At 42.9% G+C, this 19819-nt stretch overlaps 1 protein-coding gene across 2 annotated transcripts in view; it reads left to right on the plus strand.

The window, feature by feature from the left end:
• LOC115461016 (signal-transducing adaptor protein 1-like) overlaps positions 1-19819 on the plus strand; it is a 142278-nt gene that overhangs the window by 95463 nt on the left and 26996 nt on the right. For both annotated transcript variants that reach the window (XM_030190522.1, XM_030190523.1), the window contains exon 6: positions 17948-18076. In XM_030190522.1, the coding sequence (XP_030046382.1) occupies positions 17948-18076 (129 nt within the window). The remainder of the gene's footprint in view (positions 1-17947; positions 18077-19819) is intronic.

Here is a 19819-nt window from a genome sequence, read left to right on the forward strand (position 1 = left end):
TAACTTGGGCAATGGAGGGTTAAGTGACTTGTCCAGAGTCACAATGAGCTGCAGCGGGAATCAAGCCCAGTTTATGAGGTTCTCAGGCCGCTGAACTATCCACTAGGCTAATCCTCCACTCTATAGTTTGGGTTCCTCTTTCCCTTTGCACTTGGTCACATTAAACGTCATCTGCCATTTAGATGCCCAGTCTCCCAGCCCCTTAAGGTCCTCTTGTAATTTTTCACAATCCTCTTGCGATTTAACAACTTTGAATAACTTTGTGTCATCAGCAAATGTAATTACCTTACTAGTTACTCCCATCTCTAGATCATTTATAAATATGTTAAAAACCAGCAGTCTCAGCACAGACCCCTGGGGAACCTCACTATCTACCCTTTTCCATTGAGAATACTGACCATTTAACCCTACTCTCTCGATACCAAAAACCATAAGAAGCATTACAAATGTCCTCTAATTCAGAAAAGAAATGAAAATCTACCTCTTCAAAAAATTCTACAGCTAATCACAAAGATATCATTGCCTTCCTTTCAAATCTACCTCTTCAAACACTATATGAATAAACATCACCAAAACTCTACAACTGAACACAAAAGCTACCACTACCTTTTCCTCTTCAAATCTATCTCTTCAAAAACTCTATGAATAACCACATGAACGATAGATGCCCTCTCCACATTGCACAACACTATTGTAACTTCACCAAAATGTAAATTGTAAGTCAATTTGAACCAGGGGTGTAGCCAGACTTCGGTGGGAGGGGGGTCCAGAGCCCAAGGTGAGGGGGCACATTTTAGCCCCCCCCCCTGTCATTGCTGACCCCCCCCCCACGAACCCTCCCCCGCTGTCGCCCGTTGTATGTGCAGGACGTCAACATGCAACAGAACAAAGACTTTTTTGACTTCAGGACGAAGAGGACGTTGGCTGGCGGGAATTGGGGTCCCCCGCCAGCAAAACCGAAGGTAGGCGACGTCGGGGGGGGGTCAAGAGGGCCGTCGGGAGGGGGGTCCAGGAGGAAATGTACGGGGGCCCAGGCTCCCTCAGGCCCCACGTAGCTACGCCACTGCTTTGAACCGATATTTGTTTTTGGATAATAGTGGGATACAAGAATGCATAAATAAAATAAATAAAATGTAGTACAATAATGCTTTTAAATTTTGAGGGAACATCCTCCTGAGATATGGGTCAGAAACTGAGAGAATATGGAATCTCACAGGGGGAAAAAAAACTCATGAGTCATGAGCAACCTGATACAAAATTGAGTACAACCTGTCTCTCCATGGCAGCAATGTACATGAACAGCACATTTACTAAAGGATATCCAGTGTTGGTCAAAGTACTAGGTCAAAGTACTTAAGTTAAAGTAGAAATAAATACATATTTTAATACTAAAGTAAAAGTGCAGTGAAGACTACATTAAAAATGTACTTAAGAGAAAGTAACAAATGTATTGTCTAATATAATATTACTTCGGCAAAAAGTAAAAGTACCGCAACTACAATGAATGCAACTATCGCTAATATTTTTATCCAACTTTATTGCTCTACAATTCAATCCACTTTGCTTGTAGTAAAACAAAACTTTGAAAATAGCTGTCACTCATGTGAGTGTGAGTCATTAATCGAGCACAGCTAAACAGGTGTTCAACAACTTCATGGCAAGAAGTGGATTGATCAATCTGATATAAAGTTCCTTCAAATCAGGCTAGGCTGCAGTGTTGCTGATGTCTTCTTATTTGGTCTGCAGGTATCGATCAGGGGAATTTCTGTCTGAAACACTTTATTTCCTTATAGCAAAGAATGCTTTTTTTTATTATCATTGTGGTTATTATCTGAATTATAAGTAGTGCTGTCAAAAAGTTCAGTTGCACTTTCATCTTCATTATCATTGTCACGCTGTCCAGTTTTAGCGAAGGCTTTCACAAAGGTAGAACCATTGTCTGTTGTCGTTCGAACAAATTTTCATCTGATGGTAAACTCTGTTTTAATATCTTCGAGAACTGATGCAAGAACAGCTTTGGGTCCAAAAGGGCTGAAGGAGAGCCAACAAATATATTCTTATTTGGGGTCATGACCCCAACAGCGCTTCTTGACATCCATTCCAATCAGAACACCTGGCTTTGGTGACACATGCAGAACACGGATAGCTCTCTTCAAATATAGGACCACAAACTAAACGTAGTAATGTAGACAAACATGCCTCTGCATGTAGTGCAGCACTATTTCTTCCTGAACATGAAAAATATACAGATAGCAGATGTAAATGATCAAAACTAACATATTTCAATCACTAAATTGAAAATAAAATCATTTTTCCTGCCTTTGTTGTCTGGTGATTTTATTTTTCTTATCTTCTTGTTACCAGTCTCTGGTTGAACTTCTCTTTGTCTGTGTTCTTAACTCTGTTTCCAGGCCTCTTTGTCCATTTGCTGTTTCTTTTCTCTCCTTCTTCATTTTCAGCCTACATCCATCTTTGGATTTAATTTTTCACATTCAGCTTTCTTCTATTCTTCTGTTTCCTTCTCAAATCTATCTACTCTTCCCTCCCCTTCTATCCATGTGCACCATCTCCTCCCTCACTCCCCCCTTTCTCTCCCCTCCATCCATATGCATCAACCCCTCCCTCTCACTTCCAATCCCCTCCCCTCCATTCACGTGCACAATCTCCTTCCTCTCTCTTCTCTCCCCTTCCTATTTATCCATGAACAGCATTTTTTCCACTCTGTTCTGTCCCCTTCCCCTCTATCTGTGTGCACCATCTCCTTCTCTCTTCCCTTCCCCTCCCCTGCATTCATGTGCACCATCTCCTCCCTCTCTTCCCTTCCTCACTCTTCCACCCATCTGCACATCTTCTCCCTCTCTCTTCTCTCCCCTTCCCCTACACATCCATGTACAGTATACCATCTCCTCATTCTCCCTTTCTCTCTAGTGTAGCCATGTGCACCAACTCCTCCCTCTCTTTGCTTCCCTTGCATCTAATATCACTCCTCAGTATCTCTATCTGTCCCCTGTGTCCAGCAATGCCCCTCTGTATCCCTATCTGTATGTTTTCTCACATCATAAGTATTTCCATACTGGGACAGACCAAAGGTCCATCAAGCCCAGCATCCTGTTTCCAACAGTGGCCAATCCAGGTCACAAATACCTTGCAAGATCCCAAAAAAAGTACAAAACATTTTATGCTGCTTATCCCAGAAATAAGCAGTGGGTTTTCCCCAAGTCCATTTTAATAATGGTCTATGGACTTTTCCTTTAGGAAGCCATCCAAACCCTTTCCCTCCTCATGTCCAGGTTCTCCCCTCTCTCTTTTCTTCCACATCCCATGTTAAGCAGCTCATTCACTCTGGCCCATCCGCTGTCCCCTTCTCCCCACTTCTGCTTGGTCTGGTCTGATCTGATCTTTCTCATTCCCTGTCTTCCATTTCCTTCCAGCATCCCTCCCTGCTTGCTTGTCTGCCTACCACTCACCTGATAATTTTACAAACTTGATCTTCTTCCCGGCAGTGATTCAGCCAGGCTCTTTCTGGCCAACCCCAGGGACCTTCCCTTTGCATGTTGCTGCAGAGGGAAGGCCCTGGGGCTGGCCAGAGTGTGCCTGACTAAATCACTGCTGGAAAGAGGATCATGTTTGCAAGACTGTCGGTGGGTGGAAGGTAAGGAGGCTGGCAGGCAGGGGGGAAAGATGCTGGACCTGGGGGAGGAAAGGCCAGAATGAGCAATGCCAGATCACTGAAGGAGTGAGAGAGAGAGAGATGTCTAACATTTGGTGGCAAAATAAAAATTAGAATGAATGTGCGGGCTGCCAAGAGGGCTCTAAGGTTCTCCAGTAGCTCACATACATTAAAGAATACTGAGGCAGTGAATTCACATTAGTGCATGCTAACTGGATAACCGAGGTAACATGGGAGCACTTAGTGCCTCCTACGTAGGAGGCAGTAAGTACTCCCACATTAACTTTTTCCAGGTAAGGTGCACTAATGTGAACATTAATACACAACCTAAAAAAAATTAAAAATTTACTTAAATGCTGCTGCATTAGAAATGGACTTACTGCGCAAAGTCCTGTGCTAAAACATGCGAAGCCTATGTCCTATCATGGTTTTAAAAGGGCCCCATGCTATTTAATTTCATTTAGTCAAATTTGATTTCCCGCCTTTCACTGTGGGCATCAAAGCATTTACATTAACAAATAGATCTACACATAAGACCCATGCACACACACACACACACACACAAGGAGTGACACTGGCTGCACATACTGCAGCAGGACATGGTTATCCACACCTATCCTAGCTAACATTTAATCATCTCTCTGACCTCATGTTCAACTTTCTTTAAATTAGTCCCCATATTTTCTAACTCTCTTACCAATCAATATGTTCCATCTTTGCTTATACTCTAGGCTGTCTATTAAAATGTTTTATTACGTATTGTGTTGACATTGTAAGTAGTATACTATTAGCCATACTTTCTGATGTTGTTTGAATATTTTTGCTGCTGTAATTGTCTGTTGCTGATGTTTGATTTGCTCTTGCTTACACCAGCTTGGGTGAATTCCTTCAAAAAGGCAGTAAGTAAATCCTAATTAATAAATAAAGATTAAAAATTGCAAACAATGTGGAATTAAACCAAAAGCATTATAAAAGCATGAACTCTGGATGAATATCCTACAGATTATCAAAGCTCTCCATACTTTTCATGTCCCCAGCCATCTGTTAATGGAGGGAGAATTTGAAAATGCCCTCTCCCACTTCACTGTGGGTAAAAGTAGTACCAGCAGCAAAGGAATGGGGTTAGAACCAGAGGCGTAGCTAGGTGGATCACCAGGGGAGCGGCCACTCCCCCAAACAGACTTCCAACAGCGCCAGCACCTGTTTTTGACATGATCTGTCACGTTTAAAATACACATTGGCACTGTTGTCAGTCCACTCTCCGCTCCCCCCGCACCCTCAACCTGGCTACGCTTCCGGTTAGGTCAGGGGAGGAAAAGACCCATGCATACATTCCAGTGGGTTCTTTTCAACCTGCTTCAAGGCAGGTGCAAAAATACATGGTGACATCTAGAGTGTCCTAAATTCTGAAAAAGAAACTCCATTGCACAGATTTCATTTAAACAATCTGGGGGTACAGGCTAATTTTCAATTGATGTCCTCTTAATTATAAATATTTTTATAACAATATTTCTGAGTTTGCCAATCTGCATTCCATAGGTTGTCCCCCCAACTGGATAAAAATATTTAGATGACATCTTAAAAGATAGAGCCACCCTTTGAAGTAGGTGAGATGCATGGTCCATCCAGTCTGCCCAACAACAGATAACATATGCATACTTAATCTTGAGCTGTCCTTGCCATTTTCAGGGCACAGGCCATAGACTTTTTCCTGGAATTGGTTTAATTTTCAACTGAGTTGTTGTCAAAGCCTGCTTCAGCCCATCCAGATCTATCTAGCCATAATTAGGACACAGATCATGGAAGTCTGGCCAGCACTAGCCTTACTTCCCATCTACTGGATGTAATGTTTTCCTTTTGATTCCTTTCTCTTCCCATAAATGAATTCTTTATGCTTATCCCATGCCTACCATTTTTGTCTCCACCACCTCCTGTGGGAGGGCATTCCAGGCATCCACCACCCACTCTGTGAAAAAGTACTTCCTGACATTACTCCTAAGTTTACCCCTCTATAATTTCAATTCATGCCCTCAAGTTGTACCACTTACCCTTTTCTATAAAAGGTTTGTTTGCATATTAATAGTTTTCAAATAAGGAGCTGCCTGGCAATTGAGCCAAGTTCCCCTGGTTCACAGGCCGCTACACTCCACAGAAGATATTCGGGAGGAGAGGGGAGACACACCACACACATACAATATAGTGGTGGAGAGACAGAGAAGGTGCTGAATGGCAGGGGGAAGAGAGAAGAGTTAGCGAAAGACTTGGGAAGAAGAGGATGAAGAATGGGAGGGCTAGGGTGAGGGAAGGAGTTGGAAAGCTGTAGGTAGACACTGTAAAGAGGGAGACTGAAGAATGCTAATAAGAAAGAATGATATTTGAATGGATAGGCAGAAAAAAAATGGAAGAAAAGTGAAAAGTGTTGGAGCCGGATGTAGTAGAGGAAGTGAAGAAGACAAGAGAGAAAAAAATGACAGAGAGGAGACCCTTGGAAAGAAAGTTGGAAGGCAAGCAGTACCCAGAGACTGGGACCAACACAGAAAAAATAAATGGCCACAGAGCAAAGGAAGTAAGAAGAATTTTATTTTTACTTTAGGATGAAATAATATGGTTGCTGTGTTAGTCCATTTTAAAGGTCAATAAATAAAAAGAAAATTAAAAGAAAATGTGGTGATACCTTTTTACTGGAGTAAATACATTTTTTGACTAGTTATTTTTTAGCTTGTAGAGGGCAAAACCACCTTCATGTTGGGACAGTATACTGTTGTTATAGTACACTGTCCTGACCTAAGGAAAAAGATTTTGGCCTTCAAGAGCTAGTCAAAATATGCATTAAGTTAGTCCAATAAAAAGAACCACCTTATTTTCCATTTTTGGTTTACTTAATTTCTAATGTGGTTGGAATATGTCAGTTTTTGAAATTTATATCTGCATCATTATATTTTGCACAGTACAGGGGGGGAAGGGGAATGCATTATTGTTTCTGTTTCACTGGTCTTATAATGTGCGCATCATCTGGCTTTTTATGGGGTTGTTTAATTTTTACCTACATATTTCTATTTATAGTTTTTGGTTACTTATTCAATACTTAATGAGGGCCTGTCTGTATTCTGTGTTTGTGAAAGAGACCAGGTGTTCCATTGGCAGCGAATGTCACTGTAGTATCAGTTTGTACCAGTGTGTTTTTTCTAGCGAAAAAGGTGCCGGTATTCAAATGACAGGCCACCCTTCAGGGGTGGGGTTGATCACCGAGGGACCCACCCACCCCACAATAGCCAGGCCCCCTGCAACTAGTCACAGAATCTATGACAAGGCAGAATTGGTGTGTAGAGCCTAAGCTCGTTCATTAAAACTTGGGGACCATGGGTCAATTTTAGTAGACAATGGGAAAGATGCCAGTACTCAGTACCCCCAAGTAGCCCCTCAAAAAAAGCCCTGGACTCTCTTCTAATCTGGCTTGTTTGGTTTTCCAGTAGGTGTATTGATGATCTAATGGTCATGGCAGTGTTTATGGTGTCTCCTTTTCCTTCACAGGACCTTGTTGTGCAACTCCTGGAAGTTGATGATGTTATGTTAGAATTTCATTATATGTTCTGAGTGACTTTTGTAGGGCTTTGTATTACTTCACAATATTCCTGGTGTTTGATTCTGGATTTGGATTTAGCTCACGCCTTTTTCAATTGCAGCTCAATGCGAGTTACATTCAGGTACAGTCTCCGGAGGGCTCACAGGTTGTTTGTACCTGGGGTAATGGAGGGTTAAATGACTTGTTCAAGATATCAAGGAATGGCAGTGGGATTTGAACCCTGTCTTCCCTGGTTCTCAGCTGCACTGTGCTTTAGGTACAGCTAATATAGAAAAATGAAATAAAGGACAGTAGATCTGAAGCCTTATAATTATTTGTCAGCTTGTCATAAAGGCTGATAAGCAAGTCATTTAATGGTTGCCATTAACAACAAAATTCCTGTTTGTGTTGCTGAACACCGCTATTCACATGGCTAACAGGAAGATGCTGGACCGAGGTGTTAGGGCTATCTAGGAGCCAAGTGTTAAAAAAAGCTCTGACGGTTGGGGCTGCGGAGGACGACCGTTTGGTCCGCCATCTCGATTCCTGCGCCACAGACTCCATCGCTGAGGATGCCTACCTCCGGCTTCGTCCTGCCTCTGCATGCTGCTGCTGTTTCTTCAGAGCTTCATTCGCCTTGCTGGTCCTGTTCGTGTCAGACTGGATTTCCATCCTCCCCCTTGGCCTTCTTGGACTTCTGCTGCCCATCTTTGTCTCCCTTAACTTTCCCTTTCCCTTCTTATCCTGTTCTCCCGCTCTAATTATTTGAATGTAACTGTATTTATTTTCTTAGTTCATTGTAAGCCGCTTTGGGGCTGCAAAACTGCGGCAAAAGGCGGGGGGTATAAATGACCTGAAATAAATAAATAAATAAATACTAGCATATGTTTTTTTCAAAATTCTGCAAATAGTGTTCTGTTTAATATTTTGAATTATTTTGGTGTATTATTTTCATTTTTCTCTTTTTTGGCATATAATTCCTGAAGTATATTCAGTAACAGAAGTTGGTTTTGTTTTTTTTTTTTTTTTGGGGCCCCCCCCGGGCAATACTGCTGATACAGCTACATAAAAGCCACACAGTGAAGGGCTCCTTCTTTACTGTGTTCAAATGTGCCCCGTTTTCTCTATACTGCTGATATAGGTGTTGCCTCCTACCCCCCAAATTTTAACTTGTTCCATTATGACCTGTTCCACACCCTGATCTGATCACTGTCCCACTTTAGCCTCCCCAAACAACTGAGTCACCAACTACCAGTGCTAGGCACCAACTACTTCAACAGTATAGATACTTTACTAAAAAAAAAAAAAAAAGTAGCTTAACTACCTGGTCAACTATTTTTCTTGTAGTAGTTTAACTACATGAGACAACTACCACAAAAGTAGTTAACCAGTAGTTAACTACTTCAATGACATTTTAATTTGCCTTAAAATCAACTACACAACAATAGCACTTAGGAAGAAATGTGTTTAATGTTTAAAATCGGAATTGATAAATTCTCAGAAAATCACTAATTAACTAATGCTAAATATTTTTTGATTACTCTGCTTAATGTTTAAAGGCTCAGAATTCTCAATATGTCACTTCGGCTTATACCGCAGAAAAAAACAATTTCTCAAAGTTATCATCAATAAGATAGCCGTTGTGGCACTAAAATTTGTTCTGAGCAATTAAATCGCTCAACCTCTTCCTTTGTTCCAGATTCAGCTGCTGGAAGGTTGTTCTTTGCAGTGAACAGAAAATCAAAGAAGTCTTCACCTCCAGTAGCAGTCTTTTTCTTGGAGGCAGACTGTAACTCCTGTGCTTCTCACTCTGACTTCAATCTCTGTTGCAGCCACAGCATGAATGAGCAGCTGTGTCTTCTCATACCGTTTTTTGTTCTGCTAGATACCTCAACTTGAACTTCGGAAAAAGCATTGTTGCAATATGGTAGTCATCATCTTCACATACTGGATCAAACCTTGACAAATTGACATAATCGGCTAATCCCTATAATTTTGACTGAATTCCCATTATTGTTGGCATTATGTGTCCAATATAGCAGTTAATTTCAGCTTGCAGAATATCACTTGTGCCAAGCGGTCCAGTTTCAGCAGGTGGTGTTATGGAAGAGATTTTTAGATGATGTATTTTTTTGTATGGGCTGCATCAGAACAGGATCTTCAGGCATTTAAAGTGTGGATTAACACTTTGGATCCCAGCTTACAATTTACCTTGAAGTACGATCAACAGAAAATTAAATTTCTTGATATGTGGGTGATGAAAGAAAGAGGGTGTTTTATCACAACTTTGTATCACAAGCCTGTGGAACGAAATACATTTTTACAATTTGGAAGCCATCACCCTTACCTCAAGTACAATTTATCTGTTAGTCAATATCTCCATTTGCGGAGGATTTGCACAGATTTGGATAATATTAAAGAACAAGCTAAACTGCTAACAGTGAGGTTTCAAGCATGAGGATATCTGAGAGAGCTCTGAGAAGAGCCTATCTCCAAGCACGTTTTGCCCAGCAACAGTTGCTCCTCCAAGATAAACGTTCAGAGCAGGAAGAGACATTGACTTCTGTTCTACCTTATTTTCAATTGTCTGCAAAATTTGTTCAAGTTATGCGCTCACATTGGCACACTGCACAATTGTACCCAATATTTGATTCATTTCCCGTGATGGTGTACAAACAGGGTAAGACTATTGGAGAATTGTTAGCCAAACAACGCTATGGCAATGAGGCAGTGACGTAGCCAAGGGTGGGCCTGGGTGGGCCCAGGCCCACCCACTTTGGGCTCAGGCACACCCAAGTAGCAACACACCGATGATGTGGCTGGCAGGGATTCCCAAGCCCCACCAGCTGAAAACTCCCAACAACTGTCCCTCCTGCATACCTTGTAAATAGCAGATCTTCGCCTGCAGCAAGCAGTGACTGATACATACTACTCACACCGGCCCCACAGCCTTTCCTCTGACATATTCCTGCCTATGCGGAAACAGGAATTTGCATCAGTGGGAAGGCTGTGGGGCCAATATTAACGGTGTATATTAGTTGCTGCTTGCTACTGGTGAAAATCTGCTATTTAAAAGGTATGCGGGAGAGGGAGGATGTTTGAGAGATCATATGGCATGCAGATGAGAGAAGAAGAGACCAAATCACACGTGGAATGGAGTGGGGTTCTGCCCACCCATCTTGGACCCAGGCCCACCCAAAATTGGGTGTCTGGCTACGCCCCTGCAATGAGGCACAAATAGAGAGATCAGGTACACATGGATCATGTGACAAGTGTCAATGGTGCCCGCTTACTGTATCGGGTCCTGTTTGGCTGATGCACAAATGCAACATAGATTGACAGCCAGAACAATCATGACCTACCTCTGTTAGCCCAACGTCGTATATATATATGATCAAGTGCCCTTGTAAATTAGTATATGTAGGCTGTATCACTTGAGCAGTGAAATTGAGGTTGACTGAGCATAAATCTAGGATAGTAACCACAACGAATAGGCCCCTTTGGTACATTAATGGCTGGAAAAGGACATTCTGTCAATGATCTACGATGGAGAATTATTGATCAGATTACTGAAGGGTGGGAGGGTGGTAATTATGAGAAGTTACTTAATTTCAAAAAACAAGAATAGATATTTTTTACTTACCGAGACCTGCTGGTTTCAATGCAGAAACTGAGTGGATGACAGTTTAATTCTGGGGTCCTCTGATATATAAATTAGCATGTAGAAATCGCGGCCGCCATCTTGACTGCATTAGCTTTTGAGTTGGCAAGATGAGTAGGGTCTGTTAAAAGGTAAATTGTTACAAGTTTGTTTTTGTTATCAGACTAGATATATAGCAATAGAAATTTTATTAATATGGATTTTCTGTTTCAGGAGACTTCCTTGAAAAAGCTTTTTAGTGAAACATGTGCCATGTTGGATGACAAGTTCCCCTGTGCTGACATTTAACTGGAGGAACAGTACTCCAGATGAGTATCAGTTTTTATGTTGAGAGAAAATCAAGTATAGCAACAATATATATAATCAGAATAATTAAATAATGAGTGAGATTGGAGGTATGGACCAATGCTATCATCAGCATATACATCACTATAGTTGAAATAATGCAAGCTACGTCGTGGTGCCACTGAGGTCCTTAAATCAATAAGAGCGTTAAAGTGCACACAATCGTTTGGAAGTTTACTTTAGATTTTCAGATCTCCAGGTATTGATTGCGTTGGTAAGACCATCCACCTCTTCAACAACATCTGCATGTTTGGTACTCTGAATGACTGCATTGCTAAGAACCACCTGTGCTTTCCTCATGGCCCTGTCAAACATTCACTTGTAGCACAAATCTTTTCATGCTTCACAGCTGTCAATATCTGCTACAAGATTAAGTGTGTGATTGGCACGTCTCTTGTGCTAGTGAAATCAGTTGGAGTCAATGTCATCAGCACATGATTCATCTTTGACTGCAAACAGAGATCCAACATCAGCTGCTTCGACCTCCTCTGACCCGAAAAGTGACTGGCTATTGGACTCTGTTGAGCATGAACTGCTGTTCTCTTTATTGCCACCAGTGCAAGTATCATTCAGAAGGTGCAAGGCTTTTGTAATAATTGCTGAATTGTCAGTAGCAAAGCAGATAATCTTAGTTGTTACATGGAATTCTGCAAACAGTTCATTTGAGAAATCTTCTCCCCAGTGTGGGAATGCTTAATGGTGTAGTAGTGCCTCCTTGTTTATGTAATGAATGGTCATTCCAAGAAAACTACGCTTGTGGGTGCTCCAAAGATCTGCTGTTACAGAAATATATTTCACTTGTTGTAATTCTGTAATAAGGAAGTTCTTGTGAACGTCATACAGTTCGTTTAAGCTTCATGTGCATGGAAACAGTTCTGGTTGCGCTACTATCAGGCTTATTTTCGAAAGAGAAGGGCACCCATCTTTTGACACAAATCGGAAGATGGGCGTCCTTCTCACAGGGTCGCCCAAATCGGCATAATCGAAAGCCGATTTTGTGTGTCCTCAACTGCTTTCCGTCGTGGGGACGACCAAAGTTCCTGGGGGCGTGTCGGAAGCATAGCGAAGGCGGGACTGGGGCATGCTTAACACATGGGCGTCCTCGGCTGATAATGGAAAAAAGAAGGGTGTCCCTGACGAGCACTTAGCCGACTTTACTTGGTCCATTTTTTCTTGCGACCAAGCCTCAAAAAGGTGCCCGAACTGACCAGATGACCACCGGAGGGAATTGGGGATGACCTTCCCTTACTCCCCCAGTGGTCACTAACCCCCTCCCACCCTAAAAAATATTTTTTGCCAGCCTCAAATGTCATACCCAACTCCCTGACAGCAGTATGCAGGTCCCTGGAGCAGTTTTAGTGGGTACTGCAGTGCACTTCAGGCAGGCGGCCCCAGGCCCACCCCCTCCTACCTGTTACACTTGTGGTGGTAAATGTGAGCCCTCCAAAACCCACCACAAACCCACTGTACTCACATGTAGGTGTCCCCCTTCACCCCTTAGGGCTATGGTAGTGTTGTAGAGTTGTGGGTAGTGGGTTTTGGGAGGGAGGTTGGGGGGCTCAGCACCCAAGGCAAGGGAGCTATGCACCTGGGAGCAATTTGTGAAGTCCACTACAGTGCCCCCTAGGGTGCCCAGTTGGTGTCCTGGCATGTCAGGGGGGCTCCTCCCACGACCAAAGGGCTTGCATTTGGTCGTTTCTGAGATGGATGTCTTCGGTTCCCATTATCGCCGAAAACCGGGGACGACCATCTATAAGGACGACCATCTCTAAGGTCGACCTAAATGTTGAGATTTGGGCGTCCCCGACAGTATTATCGAAATGAAAGATGGATGCCCATCTTGTTTCGATAATACGGGTTTCCCCTCCCCTTCGCGGGGACGTCCTGCGAGGATGCCCTCAGGAAATCTTGGGCACCCCATTCGATTATGCCCCTCCACGTGAACTTCACTCTCTCTTTGACTGACACAAAATCATTCTAGCTGTCTCCCATGATCTCTCGGCTGCTTTTGACTTGGTCAATCACTTTTTACTTCTTGCTTGTCTGTCAACCTTTGGAATATCTAATGATGTTCTTTCTTGGTTTTCCTCCTTCCTATCCAATCATTATTTTCAGATTATTACCTCCACCTCTGTTTCTCAGAAGAGGGCATTTCACCGTGGTATCCCTCAAGGGTCGATCCTCTCCTCACTTCTATTTAATTTGTTTTTGAGTCCCCTGACAGCTTTATTTCAATCTTTTGGCATTTCAATTTATTTCTATGCAGATGACATTCTCCTTGTGATGAAATGTCTAGCCACCTGCCTGGGGTTACCCCGCGATCACTTAGAGGGTCTATCCCCAGCACAGCTCAGAGTCTTTCGAAAGGCCTGTGATGAAATGCCTAGCCACCCACCTGAGGTTACCTCGCAGCCACTTAGAGGGTCTATCCCCAGCACAGTTCAGGTCTGCCTGTACCTGCCGCTTGTGCTTTACACTAGCACCCTCCTCCCACCTACTGGAACACAACCGCCTCTGGGCGAGTCTCCCGCTTTCCAGTTATCCCCAGTGATTTCTAGGTAACTGAAGCCACACTCCCAGTGATCCCAGAGTTTCCAGAAACCACTCACGGACCCAACACACAAACCACCAGGATTCTTTATCAGTTCAAACAGGCAATATGAACAATGTGTTTATTCTCAGAACTTGGAACAGTGGACAAAAAATGTGCAAATAGCAAACAGTAACAAGTAACTGAAATATGGATCAATTATAACACTAACTAAACATCTATTTACTGTCTAAACAGTACCTGGGAAGATCAGGACATATAATTCACTGAGACTCAGCAAAGAGATCTGTCTCTCTTTCTTTCTGCTAAGGCTGAAGCAACAGCCAGCATCTGCTGGGTAATTTTCAAAACTCCAGGCCAATCAGAGCCCAGAATAGTCAAGTTTCAAATAAAAACTGGTTACATCAATACAGGCACTTCCTATTATCTGTGTGCCAAATAAAGAATGTCAGTCCTCTGTAACAGCTTTAAGCATAAACATGCACCATCTGCTGGTCAAACAGGAGAAATACACTTCAGAACATAATGCAGGAAAATATCCAATACATTTTACATGCTTGAAAAACAACACTGTTTCTTCACACTCCTTCTCTAGCCTACTAATCCATTCTCTCCTTTTATTACTCCTTTAGTGTCCTTTATTTAATGGTGTGCCTGCAAGTCCGATTTCATTATGTTAACCACCACCATTAGGTAAAGGACACTAAGAAAGCGAAGCTGGAGGTTTGTTTCCTGAAGAAGCACATAGTGAAACAGAGGCACTCTGTTGAGCAAACTGAGAATAAAAGAGAAGAATTTCCTCTGAAGCAGATAAGTGTCCTTCAAGTCTTAAGGGCCCAATCAGGGAATAATGATTAAAATAAAAAGCAAAGCAAAGAAAACAAGTAAACGAAAAGAAAAGGATTAACCAATATATATAAAGAATTTCTGAAAAAAGTGAGGTCGTTTTTTGACCAGTGAGGACGTTCACATGGCAGTTTTGTCGATGTGATTGTGACAGCAAGCCGAGCATTTGAGGTCTTTTCCTCCCTCTAAAAAATTGAAGTAAAATCAGCAAAATTGGTTACACTTGCTATTATATGTATGTAGAGATGTTTATCTATGCAATTCATCTGCAGTGCATCCAGATCACAAGGGGGCATGTCGGGGGTGGGATTAGGACAAGCTTAGGGCGTTCCTAACACTTAGGAACGCCCAACACTTAGACATTTTATAGCTATAATGGAAGAAAACAAAAACGTCTAGGGCTAAAACTTCAACATTTTGACTTAGACTTGTTTTTAGAATGAATAAAGCACAAAAAGGTTCCCTAAATGACCACTGGAGGGAATCAGGGATGACCCCCCCCCCCCCTTTACTCCCCCAGTGGTCACTGAGCCCCTATTACAGCCTCTATGACAGCACTTGGACAGGTTTTTTTTTTCAAAAATGGATCAAAAACATAAATGCACAGAACACAAAACCACCTAGCATGTGGCCATTTTCGAAAAGAAAAGATAGACGTTTAGCTATTTCAAAAATGGCTATATTTCCTATTCGGATTTGGAACGTTTAGCACAAAACATCTAAAGTCCAACTTAAATGTCATATCGAAAATGCTCCTCCACATCTCCTGAGCACTCATTAGGGATTTCTTGAAAGTCTGACTGATTTATAGCCCTCCAGGACTACTGTGACACCCTTAATCTAAGTTGTACCTGAAGTAATGGAGATGATCACATACCCCTGGATTCTATACATGGAGCCCAAAATTGTTTGCTGAAATTTGGCATGCATCGGGTGTATTCCATAATTGCGCATGCAACTTAATTGACAAATGAGCAGTTAATTGGCTATAATTGGGTGCTAATAATTATTGGTGCTAATTGGCAACAATTAAAATATACACATGCATCTTCCTAGTCGGAATTTTATAAAGATGCACGTGTACATTTTCTGCATGGATCTAAAAAAAGGGGGCGTGGGCATGGGCAGATGAAGGCTGTTCCTAGAAACTGCACGTAGTTATAGAATATGGCAGATCTGCACCTAATTCAGGTGCGAAGATTTACACCAGGTTTCAGTTGGTATAAATCCTCACTCCTAAATTAGGTGCAGATCATTTTTTTGGCACCCAAATTTCGGCGCCATTTACAGAATCCAGTTCAAAGTTTGTCAGTGGGAGAAATAGGATTTGAACTTTGTCTTCCCTGGTTCTCAGCCCACTATGTTACATCTTCACTCCAAAATAAATATTGCTCCATCTAGCTTTCTTTTTCTCAAAGCACAAAAAAACTTTTTTCAAAGTTTTAAAATGAGCCCTTTGAGAGCAATGGAAGCTGCATATCAACAGCTGTGCTCTGTCCTGGGATTATGCCAGTCAGCTTCCAATAGGTACAAAAATATTGTTTGTGTGTATGGATGAACAAGCACTTAAAGGCAGGTCTATGAGTAGTGTAGAGAGAGTTAAATGTTTCCCAAAAGGAAATACTTTGGGACAAAAAGTAGTGGCTTCCTTTATGAAGAAAAATTTGTCCTGTTAATGCAATCTAATTTCATGAGTACATTAAGTCTTGACTTCTGAGCGTAGAACAACACCTTCATTTATTATTGCATTTTATTTATATACTAGTAAAAAAGGCCCATTTCCGAAACCAATGAAATGGGCGCTAGCATGTGGCTTTTTTGTGTGTGTGTGTGTATGTGTCACAGAGTTATTTTGTGTGTGTGTGTGTGTTTGAGGGTGCGGTGTGTGTGCAGGTTGTTGATGTGTGTCTTTTTTTGTTTTGGTTTTTGCTTGGGGGTTGGGGGATGTGCTGTGCTGTCCTTGGTTGCTGTTTGCTGCTGGCTGGGTCGCGGGTAATCCTTCCAGCTGGGCCGCAGCTTGTCCTGTTCGCCCACGTCCCAGATGGTGACCGGCACGTTGTTTTCCGGCTCCTCTGACTCCATGTCAAGCGATCCCAAATGTAGTCTGTGCTATAGGCCCCTCTGGCACTCTTCAGTACTGGCATTAGGCATTTAAAAATTTCTCCCCCCCCCCCCCCCCCCGGTCTATTTTTGCACATACCCACAGCAGGAATATTCTTCTCTCGTTCCAGCGGTGGTTCTGTGCTCTCCGTGCTGCACAGATAATGAGCCATTCTGCTGGGGAATGCTCCTCCCTTATTGTCCCGTAGTTTCCTCTGATTGGTCCGTCTTACGTTGCCTAGTGTTGCCTGGGAACGGTGTTGTGATGGTCCTTTGTGTTTCAGAATGTTGAGGGTGTTTTTTCTGATTGGTCCGTCATGCGAGGGCGGGGCAGAGAGACATGGTCAGTTTGTGGCTTCACCACCATGAATCCATTAAACCTTCAGGGAGTGACTGAGTGACTTCAGAACGTTGTCTTCAGAACGTTGAGGGTGAGTTTTATTATAGTAGATGTTACTATCAATGTACTATTGTATTTTATTAATGTACTAGCCGTTAAGCCCGTAACAACGGGCTAGTTTTTTGTTTTCCTATGGCCTCCCCCCGTCCACCAACCCTGCTCTCTCCCCTGCCCTCCCCCCATGTCCAGCAACCCTCCTCTCCCCCCTCCCATCCGCTCCATCCACCCGTGTCCATCAACTGTTCTCTCCCCTACCCTCCATCATCCTCGGGCTCCTATCCACCGCGATTGTGACCTCCTGTGCCCTGCCGTCCCCGCCGCCGCCACCACCTTTGACACCCCCCCGGCATTGCCCCCCCTCTTTTCGCCGTCATCGTGTCGTCAGTTCTCCATCGCTGCGTCTGTTTCCCCTCAGTTCCGCCCCTCCTTCCCTCCCTGCTCACTCCTCCTCCGATTTCCACACCCATGTCCAAGCCCTCCTCCCTATTGGGCTGTACTGCTGGTGGAGGCGGGGCTTGGACTTCTACACTCTCAGCGTTCCGACTCTACTGCGCATTTGCAGGTGAGTCAGTCACTTGCCTTTTATATGTTTGATTATTATCGCTATGATGATGTACTTGACCACTATATTATATTCTTTCTTGTAAGTCACTTTGGGTTGAACGTTTGCTTGAGGAAAGTGGTGTATAAGTGTAACATAACATAATCTTGCATTCAGACATGGGTAGTTTTCTACCAGTGCTGTGCTTCTTTAGTAATTACATCACAACATGCCATTTATTCCTCTTGTTTTCTTCTTTCTCCTCCAACAGGTGCTTTTATCATGTAACACGGAAAGAGGCTGCAGACATGCTGGAAAACAGCCCTTCTAATGGCAATCTAATCCTGAGGCCTTGTGGTGACAGTAAGAACTATTCTGTCACTATCCAGGAACCCCTGGAGTATGTTACGTTTCTAATATTTACCTAATTCAGAACTAACCTATATTTATGACAAAATTTCATGCAAAGTTTGCCAGAAATGATATATAAAATCTGTACTACTCTAGCAAAATTACTAAAGTATCTTCCTATCTGGAATTTTATTGCCCAGACAATTCTGTGGAAGAGGGATTGAATAGGAGACCTACAGTCAGTGGTGTAGCTACAGGTGGGCCTGGATGGGCAAAGGCCCACCTTTTCTTACCTCAGGCCCACCCAGACCAGTGCCCCCAAAGCACCTCATTGGCAGTGCCTCTCTCTCTCTCTCTCTCTCTCTCTCAGCAGCTGTCCATCTCTCTCTGTACTCTACCCCCCCCCCCCCCCGCCCCACCCCGTCTACCTTTGAGCCAGTGCTTGCAGCAATTCCTGTAAGCAACCTGCGCCAGCCCTGCATGCATCCTTTTACCGCATCCCAGTAGAGGGAAGCCTGCAGGGCTGGCGCAGGTTGCTTACTGGAATCGTTGCTGGTGAGAGCTTGGAGGTAGATCTGGGAAGGAGAGAGGAGCAGATGCCAGGTGGGAGAGGGGAGAGAGAGGAGCAGATGCTGGGTGGGTTAGGGAGGGAGGGAGGGAGAGGAGCAGATGCTGGGCGGAGGGGGAGAAAGATGACTGTAGCAGGGACAGAGAGAAAGTTTTTTTTTTAACTGTATGTATGTATGGGGGTGAGAAGGGCCTATCCTGGTTAACTCGGGGCCACCTGAAATGGCAGGTCTGGCTAAGCTCCTACCTACAGTATATAGTGCTGTCTGGTTCCTGATAAAACATTGTCTGAAACTAGCAGTTACTGAGCATTGTTCTGGAAATGAAACATCTATTGGTTTACATATTAGAAAATCATCAATAAAGTCATCTTGGTAAAATATAGATGAGGTATTTATTGATATATGCAGGCCTTTTCGAAATATATCCACATGTAAACAGTAGCACTTACATAAGTATATTGCGTACATATGTAAGTACTGATTTCAGAAAGCTGCTATTATTTACACAGAGATTTCAAGGGGGACATGGCTGGGATGGAACTAATATCTGTGCATGCATTCCCCATTTTACAAAGGGAATACCTATGTATGAGAACAAATCTTCATGACTGGTTGTATGCCAGCCCAAAGGCATACGTATGTTTTTTTAAACGATTTTTTTTTTTCAGCCAGGGCTTTGCATGAGGGATTAAGGGAGTCATTCTCCTTGATTCTAAAATGAAACCAAGTTAAAATAGTAGCCTCACTATTTAATTGGCAGTTCTTACACATATAGGTGTGTAAAATGGGATGGCTACACTGGAAATGCCACAGCACTACTTTCACACGTAATTGCCAACAACTCCAGGTGAAAGCTGTTTGATTCATGCTGTTCTTTTTTTTTTTTTTAAACGTGTGTTTTGTAAAATGGCAGCTTCCACTGCATGTGCTGGCAAATACACATACAGTCCTGCAGAGCCTTTTCTAAAATACCACCAGAAAACTGAACAGATGTTCAGGGCCACTGCAATGGGGCAGTTTAAAGAACCGCAAACTCAAGGGCATAAAAGTAAAATACTTACTGACTGCGGTGATTTCTTTCGATACTGCACACAGAGTTAAGCTTTCTTTAAACCCCAGTTGTTGTGCTGGTTTGATCTCTACACTAGTATATGGTTGGTTCCAGGAGCAGTTTTTACTAAAAGATGAATTAGTGATTACAGGTCAGTTATAATGGCAAAAAG

Source organism: Microcaecilia unicolor, chromosome 2 (genome assembly GCF_901765095.1).
Source record: "Microcaecilia unicolor chromosome 2, aMicUni1.1, whole genome shotgun sequence".
NCBI classification, from domain to species: domain Eukaryota; kingdom Metazoa; phylum Chordata; class Amphibia; order Gymnophiona; family Siphonopidae; genus Microcaecilia; species Microcaecilia unicolor.